This window comes from Amblyomma mixtum, chromosome 9 (assembly GCF_055824585.1).
Source record: "Amblyomma mixtum isolate Tamu chromosome 9, ASM5582458v1, whole genome shotgun sequence".
NCBI lineage: Eukaryota > Metazoa > Arthropoda > Arachnida > Ixodida > Ixodidae > Amblyomma > Amblyomma mixtum.
The window spans coordinates 28,561,555-28,583,146 of record NC_143020.1 but is presented as its reverse complement, the minus strand read 5'-3'; the positions used below and the strand labels follow the sequence as shown (position 1 = coordinate 28,583,146).

At 47.7% G+C, this 21,592-nt stretch overlaps 1 protein-coding gene across 1 annotated transcript in view; it reads right to left on the bottom strand.

Moving 5' to 3' along the window:
• Positions 1 to 490: 490 nt before the first annotated feature.
• LOC149328611 (venom metalloproteinase Antarease-like) overlaps positions 491 to 21,592 on the bottom strand; it is an 82,343-nt gene continuing 61,241 nt past the window's right edge. The window contains exons 8-13 of the mRNA XM_089562296.1: positions 21,493 to 21,545; positions 20,114 to 20,222; positions 9,371 to 9,538; positions 8,494 to 8,629; positions 4,944 to 5,066; positions 491 to 672 (exon numbers count right to left, since the gene is read on the bottom strand). Coding sequence (XP_089418422.1) covers positions 535 to 672; positions 4,944 to 5,066; positions 8,494 to 8,629; positions 9,371 to 9,538; positions 20,114 to 20,222; positions 21,493 to 21,545 — 727 coding nt within the window. The 3' untranslated portion in view covers positions 491 to 534. The remainder of the gene's footprint in view (positions 673 to 4,943; positions 5,067 to 8,493; positions 8,630 to 9,370; positions 9,539 to 20,113; positions 20,223 to 21,492; positions 21,546 to 21,592) is intronic.

Here is a 21,592-nt window from a genome sequence, read left to right as displayed (position 1 = left end):
TTTTTTGGGCCCAAGACTGCCCGATGAATTATCTGTAGTTGAGCAGTGGGGTCGTGCGGGGACCCTGGGGCGTGCCCTGAATGCCTGGAATTCCTGAATTCCTCTCTCTCTCTCTCTCGTTCCTAAACGACAGGCTTCATATGCGGATGACTTACAAGCTCGGCAATGCACTGCCTGAAACTTTTCAAACCGCATTTAGGATTATAATTGATGCTTTTTTATTGTTTTCTGTGTAGTCTCGTATTTATGTTATTTTTATTTAGTTGTCACCATAATTTGCACCGTGGAAAGTCGCACACAATCGCATTGTGTACCTGGGCCGTCTCTTTGGGTGTGAGCAAGTTATGGTGACACGTGAGGAAAGATTAGGCTCAGAGATTTTTTGAAAACAATTCTACTAAATGGTTAATGGACTTCATTTTTCTTTCCAGCAAATTTTTATGAGTGGGTTCTAGTCCGACTAATGCATTTTTTTCTGTGGCTAGTCATAGAACCATACAAGTGGCTTTCTTTGCTTCCATGAAACAATTTCTTTCAGCCCGTTATCCACCACCACAAACTTCGTCTCGTCGTGGTTGGTCGAGTAGAAGCAGGCAGCGACGACGACGCCTTCTCTGGAGGCTTTTTCAGTGTCTTATTTTCACCATTCACACAAAGCCCTCGTATGCATACCTGAAAAAAAAATATAACTTTCTATACCCCTTTCGCTTACTTCTTGAAGGACCCCATAGTGGAGTCTTTTTTTTTTTGTAAGGAATTCATTGATGAACAGGAGTTCTTGTCGCACAACTGTTAAGTGGTATACTGAAAAACACATGGCAGCCTACTGCGTCTATAAAACCTACGTGGCGCTCCTAATTGCAACATCGCCCACATTTTGGGCTCTCCATGTCAAAATCTTCCCAGAGTCTTACCGCTTTCAAGAATAGCTCTGAATAAATCTCTTTTCTCACCGTAAACTCGAATCTCCTATTGCAGTTCTCGATCCTAACTAAGAACTCCTTATTGATTATGCTGAATCGCTGAGAATCATAAAGCACGTTCATTTTATTTATTAGTCTATAGCGCTTCATCATTGAAACTAACCATACGCTTTCTTAGCTTCTCCTCTTGTACGAACATGAGTACCCTTCCCCCTTTTCACAGAATTTAAACACTTCGTAACCACCTAAATACGAATTAATTGTCCAGTACTCTCGTCTCTGATCTCGAAGTGTTTATTGATATAAATAAGGTTGTCGTTACCCCCGAGTGATTCTGATTTTCAATTCTAGCATTTACAAAGTTATCATCGCATCGATCCATCTCATCACCTTTACTGTCGACAGCAATCACACTTATACTTTCAAGACCGCGACTGCAGATAGTTTCACCTAGAGTTATCTATATTGCTGCGAATCTTTGTAAAGTTTCTTCATTCTTCAAAGCTGCCGGAACGCCACTTTGTCGTTTTGGTTGTGATGCAGGACGCGACCAGATTTATCTAGATTGATCGCATCCAGACGAAGCCGAGGCTACGCTGTTCCAGAATGTTCTAGCAACTTTGCACGCTTAATCTCGAACGTTCGCTGTCAGCTTTTAAATGAGCATAGCCGAGTTCAATGACCGCCGAGCACGCTTGTTGCTACGCCGCCGCCGAGTGATCCAGTCCATTGTGGGTGCAAGTCAGCCCAAGTAAAGAGTTTTGTTTAGAAGCCATTTCTGCTGCATTCCTGCTCTCTCGACAGCAGTCACCACTACGTGTCAATATTGACAATTTTTTGCGTTCTTTCTCGAATTACTTCTTCCTGCAACGGCTTTTAGTATTGAAGCTACTGAAGCAAGTAAATGAATGACAGCACATTGTTCAAATCATTCACGCTCAAATGTATAAATGGTGACATTTAGCCAAGCACCAGCAGCCTATTCAAAACTTTCAGCAAAGCATTTGACTTTTTGAGCGTAAATGTCCACGCATGCCTAGTCACTTTATGCAAAACAATTCCGGTTCAGTCTGCAGATGCTATTTTATACTTGTGGTAATCTTTAATAATGCTGACTCATCATCACCATCATCATCATCATCATCAGCCTGACTACGCTCACTGCAGGGCAAAGGCCTCTCCCATGTCTCTCCAATTAACCCTGTCTTTCGCCAACCGCGCCCACCGTATTCCCGCAAATTTCTTAATCTCATCCGCCCATCTAATTTTCTGCCGCCCCCTGCTACGCTTGCCTTCTCTTGGAATCCACTCCGTTACCCTTAAGGACCAGCGGTTATCTTGCCTTCGCATTACATGCCCTGCCCAAGCCCACTCCTTCCTCTTGATTTCAACTAGGATATCATTTACGCGCATTTGTTCTCTCACCCACTCCGCCCGCTTCCGATCTCATAACGTTAAACCTATCATTTTTCTTTCCATAGCTCGCGGCGTTGTCCTTAACTTAAGCTGAACCCTCTTTGTTAGCCTCCATGTTTCTGCCCCATAGGTGAGCACCGGTAGGATACAGCTGTTGTATACTTTTCTCTTGAGGGATATTGGCAAACTGCCATTCATGATCTGAGATAACCGGCCATATGCGCTTCACCCCATTCTTACTCTTCTAGTTATTTCCTTCTCATGATCCGGATCAGCTGTCACTATCTGCCCTAAATAGAGATATTCTCTTACTACTTCCACCACCTGGCTACCAATTGCGAACTGCTGTTCTTTTTCTAGGCTGTTGAACATTGCTTTGGTTTTCTGCATGGCCGCCGCGGTGGCTCAGCGGTTACGGTGCTCGGCTGCTGTCCCGAAAGACGCGGGTTCGATCCCGGCTCATTCATTCATCATGCTTTGCAGTTCTTGTCCTGAGTGGCTTAGCAAGGCAATGTCATCAGTGAATCGCAAATTACCTAGGTATTCTCCATTAACTCTTATCCCCAACTGTTCCCAATCCAGGCCCCGGAATACCTCCTGTAAACAGGCAGTGAATAGCATAGGCGAGATCATGTCTCCCTGCCTGACACCTTTCCTTATTGGAATTTTATTGCTGACTTTATGGAGAACTATGGTAGCTGTGCTATCGTTATAAATATCTTCCAATATTTTCACATAACACTCTTCTACACCCTGATTCCGCAATGTCTGCATGACAGCTGAGGTTTCTACTGAGTCGAATGCTTTCTCGTAATCAATGAACGCTATATATAGGGGCTGTTTATATTCTGCGCATTTCTCTATCACCTGATGGATTGCGTGAATATGGTCCATTGTTGAGTACCCATTACGAAAGCCTGCCTGATCATTTGGTTGATTGAAGTCTAAGGTTGTCCTGACCCTATTAGCCATTACCTTAGTAAATACCTTGTAGGCAACAGACAATAAGCTGATTGGTCTGTAATTCTTCAAGTCCTTGGCGTCTCCTTTCTTATGAATTAAGATAATATTAGCGTTTTTCCAAGCTCTCGGTACGCTCGAGGTCACAAGGCATTGCGTATACAGGGTGGCTAGTTTTTCGAGCAAAATCTCTCCTACATCCTTCAACAAATCTGCTGTTATCTGATCTTCACGAACTGCTTTCCCCTTCTGCATTGCTCCTAAGGCTTTCTTTATTTCCTCCTTCGTTACTGGCGGGATGTCCCATGGCTGTGCTCTACTGCCTCTCTCAGTAACATTCTGATTGCAATCGCTACTGTATAGATTTGTGTAAAACTCTTCGGCTACTTTAACTACCTTATCCATATTGCTAATGACGTTGCCCTCTTTGTATTTTATCGCATGCATCTGGTTTTCACCTATGCCTAGTTTTCTCTTCGCTGCTTTTAGGCTACCTCCGCTCTTTAGAGCATGCTCGATTTTCTCCATGTTAAACTTCCTGATGTCGGCTACCTTGCGCTTATTTATTAACTTCGACAGCTCTACTAGCTCTATTCTATCTATGGAGTTAGACGTCCTCATGCTTTTCCGTTTCTTAATCAGATGTTTAGTCTCCTGAGATAGCTTCCCAGTATCCTGTCGGACCATCCTACCGCCTACTTCTACGGCGCACTCCGTTATGATATCTGTGAGACGATTGTACATTGTTTCAACATTACGGTCGTCATCTTCAGTTAAGGCGGAAAATCCGTTCTGCAGCAAAATCCTGAATTCCTCTACTTTCCCTCGTAATGCTAACTCGTTTATAGACTTGCGCTTCAATAATTTCTTGCGCTTCCTTTTCAAATCTAAGCTAATGCGAGACCTTACCATTCTGTGGTCGCTACAACGGACCTTTCCGAGGACCTCCACATCCTCTACGATGCCATGCTGAGCGCACAGTATGAAGTCTATTTCATTTTTAGTCTCACCATTGGGGCTCTTCCAAGTCCACTTCCTGTTGGCTCGTTTGCGGAAGAAGGTATTCATGATCTGGAAATTATTTTATCCGCGAACTCTACTAATAACTCTCCCCTGCTATTCCTAGAACCTGTGCCATAGTCACCTACCACCTGGTCTCCAGCTTGCTTCTTGCCTACCTTCGCATTGAAGTCGCCCATCAGTATAGTGTACTCTGATTTTACTTTGGTCATCGCCAATTCCACGTCTTCGTAGAAGGTTTCAACGATCTGGTCATCATGGCTTGATGTGGGCGCTTAGGCCTGAACCACCTTCAACTTATACCTCTTATTAAGCCTAATTACGATAGCTGCCACCCTCTCGTTAATGCTACAAAACTCCTCTATGTTGCCAGCTATATCCCGATTGATGAGCAATCCCACGCCCAGTTCTCGTCTATCTTCTAATCCACGATAGCACAGTACGTGCCCGCCCTTTAGTACTGTATTAAGTATAATAGCCATAAGAGGCACAAATGCTTCCCTCAGTGCGTGCATGGTACCAATCAATGGCAAATAAAGGCAAAACGGTTTTACGAGTTTCAAGCATAGCCGCCTTAAATTTAAACAGCATAGTTTAGGTTGAAGCTGCGTAAGTTGCCATTACCTTGTTGTGTCCACACTCAATGTAGTCAGGTGCATCCTTTGTCAATGAATACTGCTCGATGTATAATTCGGTATGCACTTCGTATTTGCATTTCACTTTGCATTCATTACCATTCGACAGGACCTGAAAAAAATATGCACGCGGGAAGTAAGATAAAAGTCTCCTATCTATCTGTCTTTTTCCCGGACGTTTAGCCCTTGAGACGCTAAAATTCCAGTCCCAAAAATACCTAATTTTATTATTTTTGTAGACAACTTGTAAAAATGGCTATAAATTTCCCGCGTTCAACGAGAAATTATTATACAACTTCCTCTGGCCTCTTACAAGTCCACGTTGGAACTCTAGGCCTCTATTATTCTTCTTTAACTGGTTCCTTTTATATTAAGTCGTTATTTAAACAAATCAGCATTATATAGGCACGTTACAGCGCTCATGCTTGCAGAATATACAGAAAGAACAAACGCGCACCCAAGTAACACAACAGCTACCGTAAGACACGGAGGCGTCCAATATAGAAAAAGTTTACTATCTTCATTTTGCAAGCCTGACTTGATAAATTTTCATAGATGCTATTCTAAATATGAGCGCGTTTTATTGCCTTCTCATTCGTGAACACAACTCCTGGTATGAGAGATATTTTAGAGTCACAGCGCATCTACCATTGTGGACGAACCGCTTGACGAGGGTATCTTGCCAAAGGGCAAGATATCTATCTCCTCTGTTATTTCCAATAGCACTTGTGTCTAAAAAGAAAGCCTCAGCGTAGCGCGTTCAGCGCAGTTTGTGTGCAGAGCACTGCAAAGTGCTCTGGCCCATCAGGCCGAGAAAAGCAAAGTCACTCTGCTTCAAACAGAGAACGTCAGGGAAAAGTTAGGATAAATTGCACCGACAGACTACAGTACGAAACCTTCATTTACAATCATTTACTCTGCAAGGAGCTGTCCTTTTTAAACGTAGTGTGATATTACTAATGTCATCATCATCGAGAGTCTGGCGACGCCCACTGCAGGGCAAAGACCTCTCCCATATCTTTTCAATTAACCCTGTCATGTGCCGGCTATGACCACCCTATCCCCACAATATTCTTAATCTCATCAACCCAAGCAATGTCCTACAGCACCCTGCTACGCTTGCCTTCTCGTGTAATTGCTCATGTAATGCCTCTTAAAGAAGCAATTGCAAAGTTTGTTCCAACACTTGAGCCTCTCTTTCAACCGGACTTGAATAAATCATTTTGTATTTTTCAGTGTGTGCAATGGGAGGTGTGCTCCCGCATTTTTGATTCCCTGCCTATGGCATTTCGAATGCTTCCAATTCTCTTTTTACAAATGTGTTTGGAGCGAATAATGACCAGCGCGTCAATGAAACTCGATAAATATGTGCACCTGGCAAAATTAATACTAATCTAATTAGAAGGCTCTATTTTTGCTCGCGAGCTAATCAAAATCAGCTCTCACACAGCCAGGCATCGGCCTGGCTGCCCGACGCATTTTCTACACACGCCATATGTATTATGTACACCAGACTAGCGCTGCATACTAGACATTAGCGCCTGTGCTTGGCGTCGTAGAAATTTTTCATCGTTCAGGGTTGTAATCGTCGTTCGCTTGGCAGCAGCGGCCTTTTAACATAAGGATGAAGAGGAAACGAAGGGAATATTTTACCGCCACTTTTTTCAGTTTGTTCAACACACTCTTTTCATGAGGCAGCCCTGCTCTTCACAGGGCCTTCCTGTTCTGAACCCATCTGTTACTTATTTATAACAAGGGAGTAATTACTCATTGTATCCGTTCTCGCTTCGGCGAGCGCGGCTTCGGCCGCTTTTTTTTTAGCAGCGTCCGCTCCGGCGGACGCAGTTGTTGCTGCGACGCGCGTCTTTTCTTTCTTTTTTCTCTTTCCTGTGATCTTTTAACTCTCCTCTATCTGCACGTGGCAGCGGTGGTGGCTTGGCTAGAGCCAGTAGCAGGCCCGTGCAATTTCCTCTTCATCCTTCTCTCAGTCACAACAACAACAACAACATTGACATCCACCCAAGCGCAACCATACGGCTACAAAAGAAAACTATACAGCTTTCTCAGAAACTTCGTACTTAAAGAAAAATTTGTCCTGGTCCAGGGTTCTAACCCGGGACCACCGCTGCACCGCAGCAGCCGCTCTACCAATTGAGCCAACCGGGACGCCAAGCTTATGGTAGGGCGAGAGGGAATTGATCAATAACTCAATTGGGAAATTTGTTGGTCAAACCTGTTACTGTGTTTACCAACCTGTTACTTATTTCTGGATGTTCATCTCTTTTACCAACTTTCGGCTATTATTGACAGCAGCTGGTTTATGTAGCCACTCTCTTTCAACGCATTTAATTCAGCGATGGCACTTTCTTCCACATGGTGCGAGTGGATTTCATGATCGAGTGCATCAGGCATGACATTGCAGATCCCCACTTTATGGTTTCTGTATGTTTGTGCAAGGAGAATGAAACTCGAACAGTCTTTTTTATGCCGTAGTACTGTAACGTAAGCACGCATGGCTTTCACTGTGCGTGATCATGATGTCTCAGATCTGCAGGCGTGAGTCAACTGATTTCTCAAGAGTGAATTCAAATTTAAACACATTCTCCAGCGTCTCCCAGTTGCCCCTCAATTTTTTGGTCACTTTTTCTGAACATCCAGTCCCAACTAGCCTAAGTCTTAGCCGTATCAGTCACGAGACCAACGCTCAAACTAGGCTCCTCTTACAAGGTGCGAAAGTGACAACGGTGGTCCTGCCGTCTGGATTGTCGTTAAGCGGAAGCTTTCATCGCAACATCCCTCTCGTAACCCTCAAACCATTCTGCGCCAGTTAATATCGAAACCACTCCTCCTCAAAATATTATTACCGTATGGCTGCCTGCACTCATTCAACACAATAAGGACGATTCCGTAGAAGAATGCCACAAACGCCTACTCTATATTTGGCCTTGGTCTTTGTGTGACAGGAGGTTATTTCCTTCATTGCCATCTTTTAACTCTCTGAGCGGTTACAAGGCATTGTATAGCCAGAATTCTTAACGATGGAATCAAATACAGGGCCGCGGGCCTACCAGAGGCGCCATACTGTCTTTTTTTATTAGTTCTGCTGGCGGTAATATATCTGTGTGCGGGGAGCACGCGGAAGATTAAAGCAGTAAGATTTACGGTTACCAAATCTGAGGACCTACACTAAAGCAAGAAAACCAAACTCGAATGAGAAAAGGGCTAAAATCAATTCTGAAGCGTCATGCAGGAAAATGTGCTCCATGTTTAATGGTTTCGGGAAACTTCTACATGAAAACATCCGTTTTCATCCAGAAAGTACTTTTTCGCGGAGCTTATCGTGTCTTCATGCGCGTTATTCACTTTGGTCGCATGTTTCTCAGATTGTAATCTTCCCCTCTAAATAAACTTTAATTGAATGTCGCTGCTTCCCCAAATTTACAGCAGTTTGCTGTCATGGAGAATTAAATCTCGATCATCCTGCCATTCTTCTTCGGTTGGTATTGCTTCTATGCGCCCAAAAACGCTCACTGACTTACCATTTCCGCCCCAACGTGGTCTTTACCTCGGAAGACTTGCTCGCACATTTTGATGGCTGTAACATGCATGCCCGGGTACTCCTTGCTTACATTGTAGCCATTGGACACGACAACCCAGCATGATCGGCCACGCCGCCTGAAAAAGAAAGTGAAGTCGGTGGCCAGCTCAAGCGTCATTTCCCGAGAGGACCCGAAACCTGGCGCTCCAGTCAAGCGGTTCGTTATAGAGTGCTCAAGCCCGAATATATGACGGCAACATTACTGATCACATCTTATAGTTCTACTAGTAGCGGTGTTCCTTGTGTACTTGTGGTACCTAAGTTTTGAATTTGGAAATTAGGAAACATTCGCCGCTGAAGCGGATTTCTTTAGAGTAATATGTAAAACCATGAAGGCGTCTTTGTCTTGGTTTTTTTTTCAATTGCGTCATGCTTCTTCTCTAATCACAGTCAGCTGTTCCCAGCTCCAATGTAGGTGCTGTTTTCGTCAACAAGATCTGTCGTCGGCAGCCTAAAAATACTGATTTTTCCCGACCTACGCCGGAACCTTTTCACCGCCTCCCATCACACCATGACTTATTATACAATGTTCTTGAACATCAGCCTATCAGCGTGCAGAGAATAGTAATTGGCCGCCGATGATGCATTTCAATATGCCTTCTATATTCAACATTGTACACCCTTGCTCTCACCAAGAACATCCGATATTTGAGCCTTACGCTAACGTATGAACATTTCTCATTCCACTACGTGCCATGCGCTGGAACGAACTCGCAATCAGCTTGGCCTATGTATATAAATCTACGACAGCATTAAACAGACGCTTCGGCCTTATTGGACACTGCTTAGGAAAAACGTCAAACAATGGCGCGGCTCACTCGAGAACGTATCGCATTTGGGCCAGTGAACAGGGAGAGAATCTGTGGTGGTTATGACCCTTATTCTTGTAGCTCATTATGTATCCTTCTTCCCAAGAACACTGAGCAGCTCCAGGATGTCCGCTGATTGGAGAATATGGCCCAGATCCGTCATGTACAGATCCCAGCCTATAAAGACAGCAACGAAAGAGACTTTAGGCAACATTGTAAGTTTAATTGTGAGGTTGTGTAACGTTAGAGTGTAACATTGTAACGTTTCATTTTGTTTTCGTTTCATTTGGTCGTGACGTCAATAGCGACGAAAGCTACTTTTAATGTTGCCGTAAGGACTCCACAATAAGGCTGCAAAGAGGATTTCACGACCAGAAGTATTTTCTTACTAAGCTTGCTCATTATTATTTGCTCTCAATAGTGTCGACCATCCACTTCATTTGAATACCGGGAACTACTTACAAACTTTACCGGAAACTACTACATACAACGTTTCTCCCTTCCCTCAGGTTGTGGTGTCCATCGATATGTGAGACAGTTACTCGCCTCTCCTTGGCCTTTACTTGCAGGATTCCGGACGCAATGATCATACCCTTAAAACACTCAAGGCCTCCACGCAATCCGTTTTGCGACTTCTAGGCCGCATATCCTCCCAGCACAAAGGTTTAGACGAAGCAGACAGCATGAAAGTAGTGCATGCTTTTACACTTTGCCGCATTTTATACGCCACCCCATATCTTAAGCTGAACCGCTTGGAAAAAGAGCGAGTGAACGCCATGATTCGTCTAACAACCAAGGCAGCCTTAAACCTACCTGGCAGCACTAGCACAGCCAACCTCCTTGAAATAGGCAAGCATAACACCTTTCAGGAACTAGCAGACGCGCACCTTCAGACACAGTATCTAAGACTTGCCCCGAGCGCAACTGGCAGGCATATCCTTGCTTCCCTTCGCACCAACATTCCCGCTTATAGCCATTTCTCGACAAATTCATACCACCCTCGTTGTGAAACCCCTTCCTCGGAACGTTCATCCCCAGTACCACATTCCTCGCCGCACTGCTCGCTCTAAGGCCCTTCACAAGTATTACGGACAAGCCCAGGACGCCATTTGGGTAGACGCCGCGTGCAAAACGCATGAAGCTGTAGCAGTTGGTTACAATCCAGCCCTAGCACAGCCCCTCATACACCGCCTGCCCTCGGGCTGTACGCCTGAGGAGGCAGAGGAAACTGCCATCGACCTAGCCCTTGTACATTCCAATGCAAATTACATCTTTAGCGACTCCCAAATATTCAGGGGGGCGCTTTGTTGACCTAAAGTGCGGTGAGTCGGAAGCCTTAAGCGCTGTGGTGCTGCTTGTGGATGGATGGATGGAAACAACTTTATTACACCAAAACAAAATAAAAAATCTTCCAGGGTGGTCTCCTACTGATCCAGGAGTCCACGGGCTTGCGCTTCACGTAAAGCCCGATCCACTAGCCATTTCTGTCCGGCGGGCTGAGCGGTCCGTAAAGCAGCCTCCCAGGAAGAATGAGTGGGATTGGGGATGGGGGGTACTGCCTTTGGGGAAGGACATTCCCAAAGGTAGTGGAAAAGTGTAGATCTGGGCACGCCACAGGTGGTACAATCAGGAGGAAAGGTGGGGTGAAAGCATGAGAGACGGTGGGGGGAAACAAAACAGCCTGTCTGTAATTGCCGTCATGTGGTGCTGGATGAGGGCGACAAGGTACTGTGGGGTGGTGGCAGTGTCATGCGGCTGAGTTTGTAGAATGTTGTAATTTGATGATATGTATACAGGACCGATGTAGCCTCGTTCGTAGGGTTGGGTGCCTGATCATCCGGGGTCCGGGAGGAGAGTTCTCGGGCCAGCGCATGAACGCGCTCATTACCGGGGATCGAGGCGTGCCCAGGGACCCACGACAGAGTAACCGTTCGGTCGAGAGAGGTGACTGTGGCAAGAATACGATGTGTTGCCGGCGTCGCCACGCCCTTTAGGTAGTGGCGGTACGCGGCCTGGGAATCTGTGCAAATTTCGGTTACGTTTTTGTCAATGGTGGAGTGGGCCAACGCAAGTGCGATGGCGGCTCCTTCCGCTTCTGCAGGCGAATTAGTCCGGATAGTGGCGGCGGCCCCCACTGTGCCGTCTTCATAGGGTGCGACTGCCGTGAAATATCCTGGTTTCGAATTTTGTGCCCCGTCGACATAAAGGATATCGGAGCGGTTGCTGTATGTTTTCGTGTAATAGCTCGCTCGTGCCTGCCGCCTACCCTGATGGAAACTAGCGCTCATATTGCGCGGTAGGGGCTTCTGATATATGTTATCCTGAGTGCGCAGAGAGATCATGTAAGGTGTAGGACTTGTTGGGGTGGGAATGGGTGGATTGAGACGTAGCTGTCGCAGTAGGCGTTGTCCTGTTTCTGTGCGACTCAGGCGGACTAATTGGTTGGTGCGTTGAGCCTCTATTAATTCGGTCACTGTATTGTGGGTACCAGTGGCCAGGAGACGTTTCGTGCTAACCGTCCGTAGAAGCCGTAGGGCGGAGGTGACAGCCGTGCGTATTAGGATGTCTGCCTGTTGTGTTTTCCGCTGAGTGAGTGTGTGGTATGGGAGGTGGTATATAATGCGGCTAATGATTAGTGCATTTGTCATATTGAGGGTCTCCCGTTCAGACAGCCCATGATTGTGTGCTGCCACCCGCCTGATAAGTGCAGCGACCTGTTTGGTCTGTTTTTGCAAGAGCTGTAGGGTGGTGGTTGCATCGAGTGTGTTGCTAATGAGAAGGCCGAGAATCTTCACCTGAGGCACAATGGGCACTGGATTGCCGTACATGTGTAGTTCGATCTGGGGGTCACTGGGGAGGGGCTTCAGTTGCAGGAGTTCCGATTTATTTGGAGAGCAACGGAGGCCTGTGTTAGCTAAATGAGTGGTGGTGATGTCTATGGCAGATTGCAGGATATCCTAGGCTGTTCCAATGGATCCTCCCGTTGTCCACAGGGTTATATCATCTGCGTATATGGCTGTGTGCAGCCCTGGGATAGCAGCAAGGGCCTTTGCCAGTGGCGCTAGGGCAATGTTAAAAAGTAAAGGTGACAGAACCGCCCCTTGTGGGGTACCCCGGTTACGCAGGGGGAAAGGCTGGGAGGCAATATCCCCAAGGTGGAGTTCTGCCGTGCGTCCCTGAAGGAAGGCCCGAATATATTGCCATATGCGGGTGCCGCATCCCGTGGTGGCTAATGTCGTGAGGATATGGTCATGGCTTATTGTGTCGAAAGCCTTATGAATATCCAGGGCCAGTATGGCTCGCGTACTGGCTGTACGGCGCCTGGTGCAAAAGAGGGACTCTTTAAGGGCAAGAAGTACGTCTTGCGCCGAGATGTTTGGACGGAAGCTGAATTGAACGTTGGATAGAAAGCCTGTTGTTTCTAGAAACGGTTGCAGGCGATTGAGAATGACATGCTCGAAGAGCTTGCCGACACAGCTCGTTAAGGAGATTGGGCGCAAATTTTGAAGAGTGAGGGGTTTGCCCGGTTTGGGTATGAATCCCATGCTGGCATGGGTCCAGGCTGATGGGAGCGTCCCAGCTTGCCAGTGGTTATTAAAGAGCTCCGTGAGTTCCTGGAGGGAGACATCGTCCAGATTGAGTAGTGCCTTGTACGTTATGCCATCCGGCCCCGGCGCCGTAGAGCGGCGAATACTTAAGAGTGCTCGGCGGACTTCGTTTAAGGTGATGTCGGCATCAAGTTCTGGGTTAGGTGGAGGTAGATTAGGTGGATCTGCCGACTGAAGAGATGTTGGTATATAAGTGTCCCGTAGTTAGCCAATTACGTCGGTGCCCTTTTGGAGCTCTAGTTGTATTAGACTTTGTGTGTTTACTTGTGTCTGAGATTTAGTGGTTGTTGGATCCAAGAGAGCACGTAGGAGGGACCACGTGCGTTTAGTGCTTAATGTACCCTTGAGGTCGTTACAAAATGTTGCCCAGTTTGAGCGGGCTAGCGTGTTCGCATATTCTTCTGCCTCGCGAGTGAGAGCGGCTATGCGGAGTCTCAATTTCCGATTGTGTCGCTGGTGACGCCAGCGCTTGAGAAGTCCCTGTCGGGCCTCCCATAGATGAGCAAGATGCGGATCAATCTGCGGTGCCTTAGGGGTATTTTTAATGCTTTTGCTGTTCGCCTGGATGGCCTTCACCAGACGGTCAGTCCAGTCAGTAACAGTACGGGGTTCTGTAGAATCAGCTGCCAAATATGAGCGCAATTTATCCCAGTCAGTGAGAAGCTCCGAACGAGGGTTGAAAATCTTGGAATCATAAGCTATAATAGTGCAGACTGGAAAGTGGTCACTTCCAAGGGTGTCTTGGAGCACCGTGTGAGATTTAACGGTTATGTTCGGTGTGGCCCATGTGAGATCGGGTGTGGTGTCGCGGGTGGCGCTTGTGCCAATGCGAGTGGGTACGGTGGGGTTTGTGATCAGGCTAAGGTTGTAATCAGCCATTGCGGTAGAAATCAGGTTACTTTAGGGGGTATCCGAGGTGTATCCCCAGTGCGTGTGACGTGCATTAAAATCACCCACCACAAGGAGCTTTGAGGAACGGAAGGAGCCCAGGATGCCCGGAATAACTCTGCCTTTATCTTTAGGATTGCTGTATATGTTAATAATGGTGAGGCCATATGTGTGTCCTGGTGAGCTGAGCTCTATCGCGGTATATTGAGTGCCCTTGCTGTCTGGGGTGTTTGTCGGTGTGCGTTCTAGTACCGGCACGGATGCGAGTGTCAGGATTGCCGTACGTGGTGTAAGGGCTGCCGTGTGATAACCGCGGATATGAATGCGATTTGTTTCCGTCTCTTGCAGAGCGATGACATGGGGGGGATTAGGGGAGTTTGCTATATATGCGGCTAGTTGTGCTTGTTTTCGGCGTATGCTGCGACAGTTCCATTGCCATATAATTGTTTCTGTTGGTGTAGTGGACTGTCGTCGCCGCCGACCTTTTCGCGTGCTATTGTTCTGCGCCATGTTGCTGGTCTGGAGATAGTGAAGCAGCGGGTTGAACTGCGCGCTGCTTGCGAGGTAATTCCTGATGCGGTACAAGATCGAAAAGCTTTATGATGCCGGCTTCATGTTTTTCCAAGCGTGTGTTAATCGTAGCTTCTATCCTGTCAGCCATGGACTGTATCAACTGTGCCTGGGCTAGTATGAGCTGTTGCTGCATCGCTCCAAGTTGTTCAGCAACTATAGTGTTTATTATGGTAGTGATTTCTGAGCGAAATTCAGCGGAACGTATGTACTGTTTAACCGCCTCTTGAGGTGTAATAGGGGGGTCAGGGTTTCGAAAAGAGGTAGGAGTGGAGGCTGCTTGGACGCACAACTCACCCTTTTTAGCAGGGCCGGCTTCTTTCTCGGGTGTAGCGTTCCGGAGTGACTGCGTCTCCTGGGTCTCCTGGATGTGGGCTGCGCAATCACTGGCTTTCGACGTACAGGCCCGTGGCTCGGTGGCGTCTGTCTCGGTACCACTGGGCCCCTGATGTGTGGTTAAGATGTGTCACTGATGTGTGGTTAAGATGTTAAGCTTCGCCTCTAAGAGTGGAACGCGACAGCGTCTTGCAACGCTGCCAGGGAGTCCACAGAACGCCATCGCCCGTTCGGCTCTACGCCTTGCTCATCCGTAAATTGGTTTTTGAGGAAAGGAAATGTATCTGTCTCGCATATCTCGGTGGAGACCTGTACCCCACCGTAACGGGAAGGGAGGAATATGGGAGTGACCGAAGACACCGCATCACTAGCCGCGCCGTTGTTAATTCCAATCCATCGAGCGGGCATGGCGGAGTGGTAGCGTGCTCGTCTCGCACTCCGGAGACCGTGGTTCGATTCCCCAACTCGACCAGTTTCCTACTCGGTTTTATTTATTTATCTGGTCTGACTAGGAAGGTTAATTAGGCTACTTGGTCAATTAAGCAATTAACTAACCTCAGTCCCACTTGCCTGGAGCATCACTATACCATCCCTTTAATTGGATGCATGGTTACTAAACAAAGTACAATTGGCTCGTTTGAAATTCGCGCACTGTGACGTCACGACCATTTGGACCAATTGAAAAGTATGACATTTCTGTCGACAACTCCTGCTTACAACAACGAGGCATTAAAGGCTTCCGCCTTAAAACGACTCTGTTCAACATCGCGAGAGGCAGGATTCACGCCCCTGCTTGGGAGTTGTTCAACACCCCCACCAAAAACTTACCACGCAGGGTAGAGCTCCAGTGGGTGCCGGCTCACTCTGGGAATCCAGGAAACGAGGCTGCCGATAAATTGGCCCGAGATTTGCCGGGCTCAGGACGGCCTCGGTCCAGGCTTCTCGAGAGAACGGGCGCACACCTTTGCAGAAAGAATGTCGTACGCCAAAAAAGGACGAAACAGGAAGGAAAAACACTGAACAGGAAAGAGGCGCAGGTGCGCCTCTTTCCTGTTCAGTGTTTTTCCTTCCTGTTTCGTCCTTTTTTGGCGTACGACATTCTTTCAAGACAATGTACCAACTAACCCGTCAAAAAGTTCTACCTTTGCAGAGCTCACACAAATGCCCCGCTTGGACCGTCGGGCTTACCCTCCTCCACACCCCTCCCTTACCCACTCCCAACAGATCCTCTGGAGACGCCTCCAGACCCGCTTTCTCTCATCCCCTCAGCGGCTATCTCGCTACTGCGCCACCTCCCCTGCATGCTCCCTGTGCGGCGACCCTTACGCCACACTCTCCCACATCCTTTTCGGCTGCCCTGCTGATCCTCCCCCGCAGGGACAGCCCGCGTTATCAAGTTGAGAGGACTGGGAGGTCGTGCCTTCGTCTCTGGATCCGCCATCGCAGCATGCTGCGGTGCTTCAGGGTGCCGACGTCATGAACAAACACCACATGAACGTTCCGACGTAGAGTGGGACCGTGCGGTGGTACAGGGGCCCAAGGGGGGTCTAAACACACTTGCCATAATAAAGTTTTTCTCTCTCTCTCGTCTCTCCTTTCCTCTAAAATCACATTCTCAACGGAGACGCACAACGGCCACTTCAGAGAGCAGTGTCACTGCAGGCCGTTTATGATCTCTTCGGGCGACGGATGGGCTTTCAGAGGCCTCCTAGAGGTAAATTGGTACTACGAGCGATTCGTCCAACGTGCAATGCGTCGCGCCGAACGGGCGACGGCGAACCGTGGATTCCCTGGCAGCGCTGCCACAGCCCGTCGCGTTCCACTCTTAAAAGCGAAGCTTAAGCGTCCTCCAATTCTTTCACTCTTTCTCTCTCTCCTTTTTGCATACGCTTCTATTCCGCATTCATTCACTACGTGTATGAAACACTATGGATGGCAAATTGGTTTTTGAGGAAAGGAAATGGCGCAGTATCTGTCTCACATATCTCGGCGGACACCTGAACCGCGCCGTAAGGGAAGGGAGGAAGGTAGGAGTGAAAGAAGAAAGAGGTGCCGTAGTGGAGGTCTCCGGAATAATTGTTGAGTACCTGCAAACGCCGCATATCTCATGTTAGTATAATTTAGCATACATTTTTTAGTAAACAAAATACAAAAAATATGTGCATGATGTGGGCTTAAATAAATGCAGATCAAAGTTCACTGTTTTCCTGAAGAGCTTAGTGTGCGAGGTGAGCTTCTGCTGTTCGAGCCAGCACAATATTGCGCGCTCTGAAGAAGAGTAGGAAGGCGAAGGACTAGCAATGGGTGGCTCTTTTGCCAGTGAATTTCTCTGTCCATTTATCCGGCGCCCTGCTAAACAGGGGCAAGAGTCCACCGTTGCGCTTCGACGCCTTTTCATAACACTTGTTCAGTGAAGTACAGTTGGTCTCGGCCGTAAACGTAGTGGGAATCTACTTCCTCGCAATCGGAGAGCCGGTCCGCGAGACGTGGACGCAGCTTAGGGCTTGACAGTGGTGGCGCGATTGCGACTGTCCCTCGCGGAGCGTGCGTTCATCATACGCTCGTCGGTGTGCGCCCCGCTGTGCTGCGTCGGCCACATTGCGTATCCACCCCGCACGTTCACGCGTTATCTGGCCACTATGCGGCTCGTTCTTCAGGGGCGCGCAAGACGGAGACAGTAGCGCGAGCGCTCCTCCGGCTTCCCACAAACATGGGGGGGGGGGGGGGTCGATTTAACCTTCCCCACCTGCCGAAAATGTGTAGCGTGCTCGCCTTACCACGAATCGGCGAACTAGTCAACTACACCGACTACCCGGGGAGGGGGAAGCTGGCGTCGCCTTTTATTGCGAAAGCAATACTGCTCGCGGCTTGAGCCCTTCAGCGTCGTCCCGGCGGTGTAACCCCGTTTGACCTTTAGCATGACCTTCGCTGTGTGGTCACGCCAGACGGAGAGAGACAGAGCCCCACTCGTCTCGTCGCGGTCGTCCCCAACGTAACCACGGTGCGCCGAGCAGCAGCTGCGCGCCGCTGCCGTGAGGAGGCGCTCGCTGTGATGACGTCATGCCAGACGGAGATATATCGGGCTCCGACCCGGCTCGTCGCAGTGACCTTTTTCTCTTTCCTCTGATCTCTTAACTCTCCTCTATCTGCACGTGGCAGCGGTGGTGGCTTGGCTCGAGCCAGTAGACAGGCCCGTGCAATTTCCTCTTCATCCTTCTCTCAGTCACAACAACAACAATCGTCGCAGTCGTCCCGGCGTAACCACTCTGTGCGTTTCAGCCAGGCCATGCCGTCCGACATGCACAAGGCAAGGCTGCAACGAGTCGCTCAAGCTAGGAAACGACGGCGGGCTGAAGAAACGGATGAAGTTGCTTTCGCAATTTCCGGGCTTAACCAAGCTGAGCCTCTGCCCATTTTTCTTCAGAGAGCGCAGTGTCGGCCCGACAGCCCTGCAACAGCCACGCTTCTATCAGGGGCAGGCAGGTGCGGTGGCGGAACCTGGCGTCTTCGTCTCTTCCCGCTGGCGTGCGCGACTTTGGCTGGCTGCGGGGCTGGCGGGTTCTGCCTACGGCAGATAGCATGGCGGCTTGAGGCGTGACACCCTCCGCCTGAGGTCGGCAGTGTGGTCTCGTAGAAACCATGCCACATGCTCTTTTTGATTGTATCGTTGCAAGAACATTCTGGGTAGTCATGTCGCGCATGTTCGGGGCCACTCTGGCTTCTAACTCGAGATCCCGCGACCCGTTTGTGCGAATGTTGCTGTGCATCGGCGCCTTTGTGTTGTGGCGCCAGAGAGGAGTGGCGACCCGGTACGGCTGGCCACAGAGGGCCATGTACCCCTTGCTACAGCGCGTACGAGCGCACATGTTGGAGCAAGCGTGTGCGAACCTCGTGTCTTTGGAGGAACCGCCGCTGGTCAACCCGTTTCACCGACGCGTGGCGTGGTCGTGTGGCCGAGCTGCCTCTCCCGTACTAGACACCAGTGAAAGCGTGTGAGTGATGTGCGCGCGGGAAAGCCGTCTAACGTGGAACTTTAGTGACGCAAGTGCGCGGTAAACTCTGCGCTACAAACTCCAAGGCTGTGTGTGAAAACTTTGGCGGGCTTCCCGCTTGTATCGAAGTAAGACATGATGTTGGTCTAGTCGGTTCATGGTTAGAGCGAAACAAAACTGCGCGAAGACGACGGGACAAAAGAAAGGCACGAATACACGCTTTGTGTGTGTGTATTCGTGCCTTTCTTTTGTCCCGTCGTCTTCGCGCAGTTTTGTTTCGCTCTTCCCGCATGTGCGGTTTTCGTTGTGTCTTCGACGATTGCGGTCGCTTTTTGATTGTAGTGTTTTTTCGAGGGTCAGCAGTCCCTTAGACCACACTGTCCAATAAACTTCTCCCAAGTGTTTTTTTTTTTTTCGTAAGACGTCATCTGAGAGTGATCAGCGCTAAAATGTGTTTTTTTTTTTATTTTAAGCCTAATTTTTTTATCGTCAAAGCATTTTCATTGTAACGTATGCTCAAGAGGCAGAGATACTCGATATGCCACAGGTGCGTTGCGGTGGATGATTGGACATGAGATTGATACTTCCGGAACGTAGAACTTCAGCATGAAGCTGTTAATTCGCTAGATTTACGTAATAGAACAAGCCGCTGAAACTTCAACCATTGTAAAAAGTGCCGAGATCACAGCTCTAATATAAAGCAAACTTTCCCAAGCGAGATTTCTGTCAGATCTTCTTAAAAGCCCTGAAAAAAAATATATAGTCCAGAAGCCTTATTTTCACTACCTCCAGCAATTTTACATTCACCGTTGAAATCCCTGACAGTTATGTGCTTACATTCTAAATCTAATGTACGCTGTGTCCGGCAATCCTTAGTAAGCGCACAGCTCCTGTTTATGAGTTGTTCAGGTGTTTTACAAAATGAAGCATCAATCAAAAAAGAAGCTTCAATACAGTCGTTCAATTACTGCCCATTTGGTCAGCATTCATGCGCAGCCACAATCTTGTCAATCTATTTTATTTGTTCTTTATTTCTCTCATTAAAATATCTTGCCTCCTCTTTATCGACGACGTCCCGGCGCAGGCCTTTTAAACTATTTTTTCCACAGGCCGGGTTGCAAAGAAAAAAACATGCAAGTGTCTAGGTTATTCTCGAGTTCCGAACCCCATTAACGACAGCACAAGCTGTATTGTCGTCCTTTGTTTTGGGAGCTGTGTAAGCAGATGCGTATTAACAGATACCCCGCATCGTTACATTGGTAACCAAACATCTATTCGCGCCAGCACTTGCTCGCGGACGTGTTTTCAACCGTGTCTTGCATTGCTTTTAACGAGTTCCATAAAATAATTTGTCTTACAGGTGGGCAATCTCGTGTGCGATCGTGTGCATTCCAGTGTATAAGCCAGGGCTGTCTTCACCAAGGGCAACGAAGTAGTCGGTACAAATGCCACCAACGTAGCCAACTCCTGCAGAAAAACACGAAACACAAAATTTGCGTCTCAAGGCGAGTTGTGACAGCATCTGCTGTTAAAGGCGATGTTGCCGGCCTCCACCTAGTAGTAAGAGTGAAAGGTGTCAACATTCAGCGATCGCTGTTTTATGATGTTAATGAGTGAAGAGGATTAACGAAGGAAAAGCGGAAAAGGGTCTAGGCACAGGTTGAGAGGTGGGCTGCACGCGCTAAAGAAAAGCGAAAGGCAGAGCAGGACCGTAAAGAACGGAGCCACCGTCCGCCTATTTTTAGGTAGGTAGCAAGTGAGCTTAAAAACTTAATGACAGTCGAGTGCTAGATTGGAGATGTGAAAACGTACAAGCGTGTACCTTGGTATTCGTGATCCTATTACGGACACATAACTTCGAGAGCGACGGCGACATGTACCACACCGCTATAATGTCTTATATAAGCTGTTGATGTAGTTGGCGTTTTTCTATGAAAGCCATAGCGCGCTGTGTGGCGCCGTACTAACAGGGGCAACTTCACAAGAAACACCACCGCAAGTTGTCCCTCCTACGACTACTGCAGTGGAAGAAAACATACCACTCTCCTTAAGCAGAACTGCATGTCATTCCCTTCCGTGTGTCCGGTCATTCCCTTCAGGGAATGACCGGACACACGGTATTGAATCCGTAGTAGCAGGGCTTCCGTCACGCTCTTACATACCGTACTACTTATTTTCCACCGCTAGCCACTATGGTATGTTTACTAGGGACTACTCTTCAGGAATGCAGGCAACGTTTTTCAACGTCAGAGAATGAAAAAGCATTCAAGTCTTTCATACAGCTAAAATCATGATTTTTATTGTAGGTGTGTTGTTTATTGTTTTAACACTCTGACGTCTTATGTCATCGCAGTTATCGGTGTCGAAATAAATTTGAATTGATCTGGTCGGATCTAAAGCAAACAAAGGGCAGAGAGCGAAAGTTGCCGACAATGAAGCCATTATTAAAAGGAATGATGCAGTCGTTTAGTAGTCTATAAAAATTGTTCAGTACTGTTTCGACAAAAAGGCACTAAGCAGAGATGGAAATTATGTTGACACAAGATGACAGCAAGGCACCTTGGAGGATGATCACACAGAAAAGAAACTAAACAGAAATTAAAAAACAGCCAGTACAGTATGGAAATAAAGTAGGTCAAAAAGTGAGAGAGGAATAACTATACAGGAACGACAGATGATGTTAACTACAAAATCAAGATATAAAATTCAAGCTCTTCAAGACAATATTACCTCTTACCTAAACCCCTAGTGTCTAGCTTGCCGTTTTCATCCTCTGCAACAACGTCACGTCTGTAAAATTAAAAGCGCCCAGGGATTTCTGGAATTAGTTTTTTTTA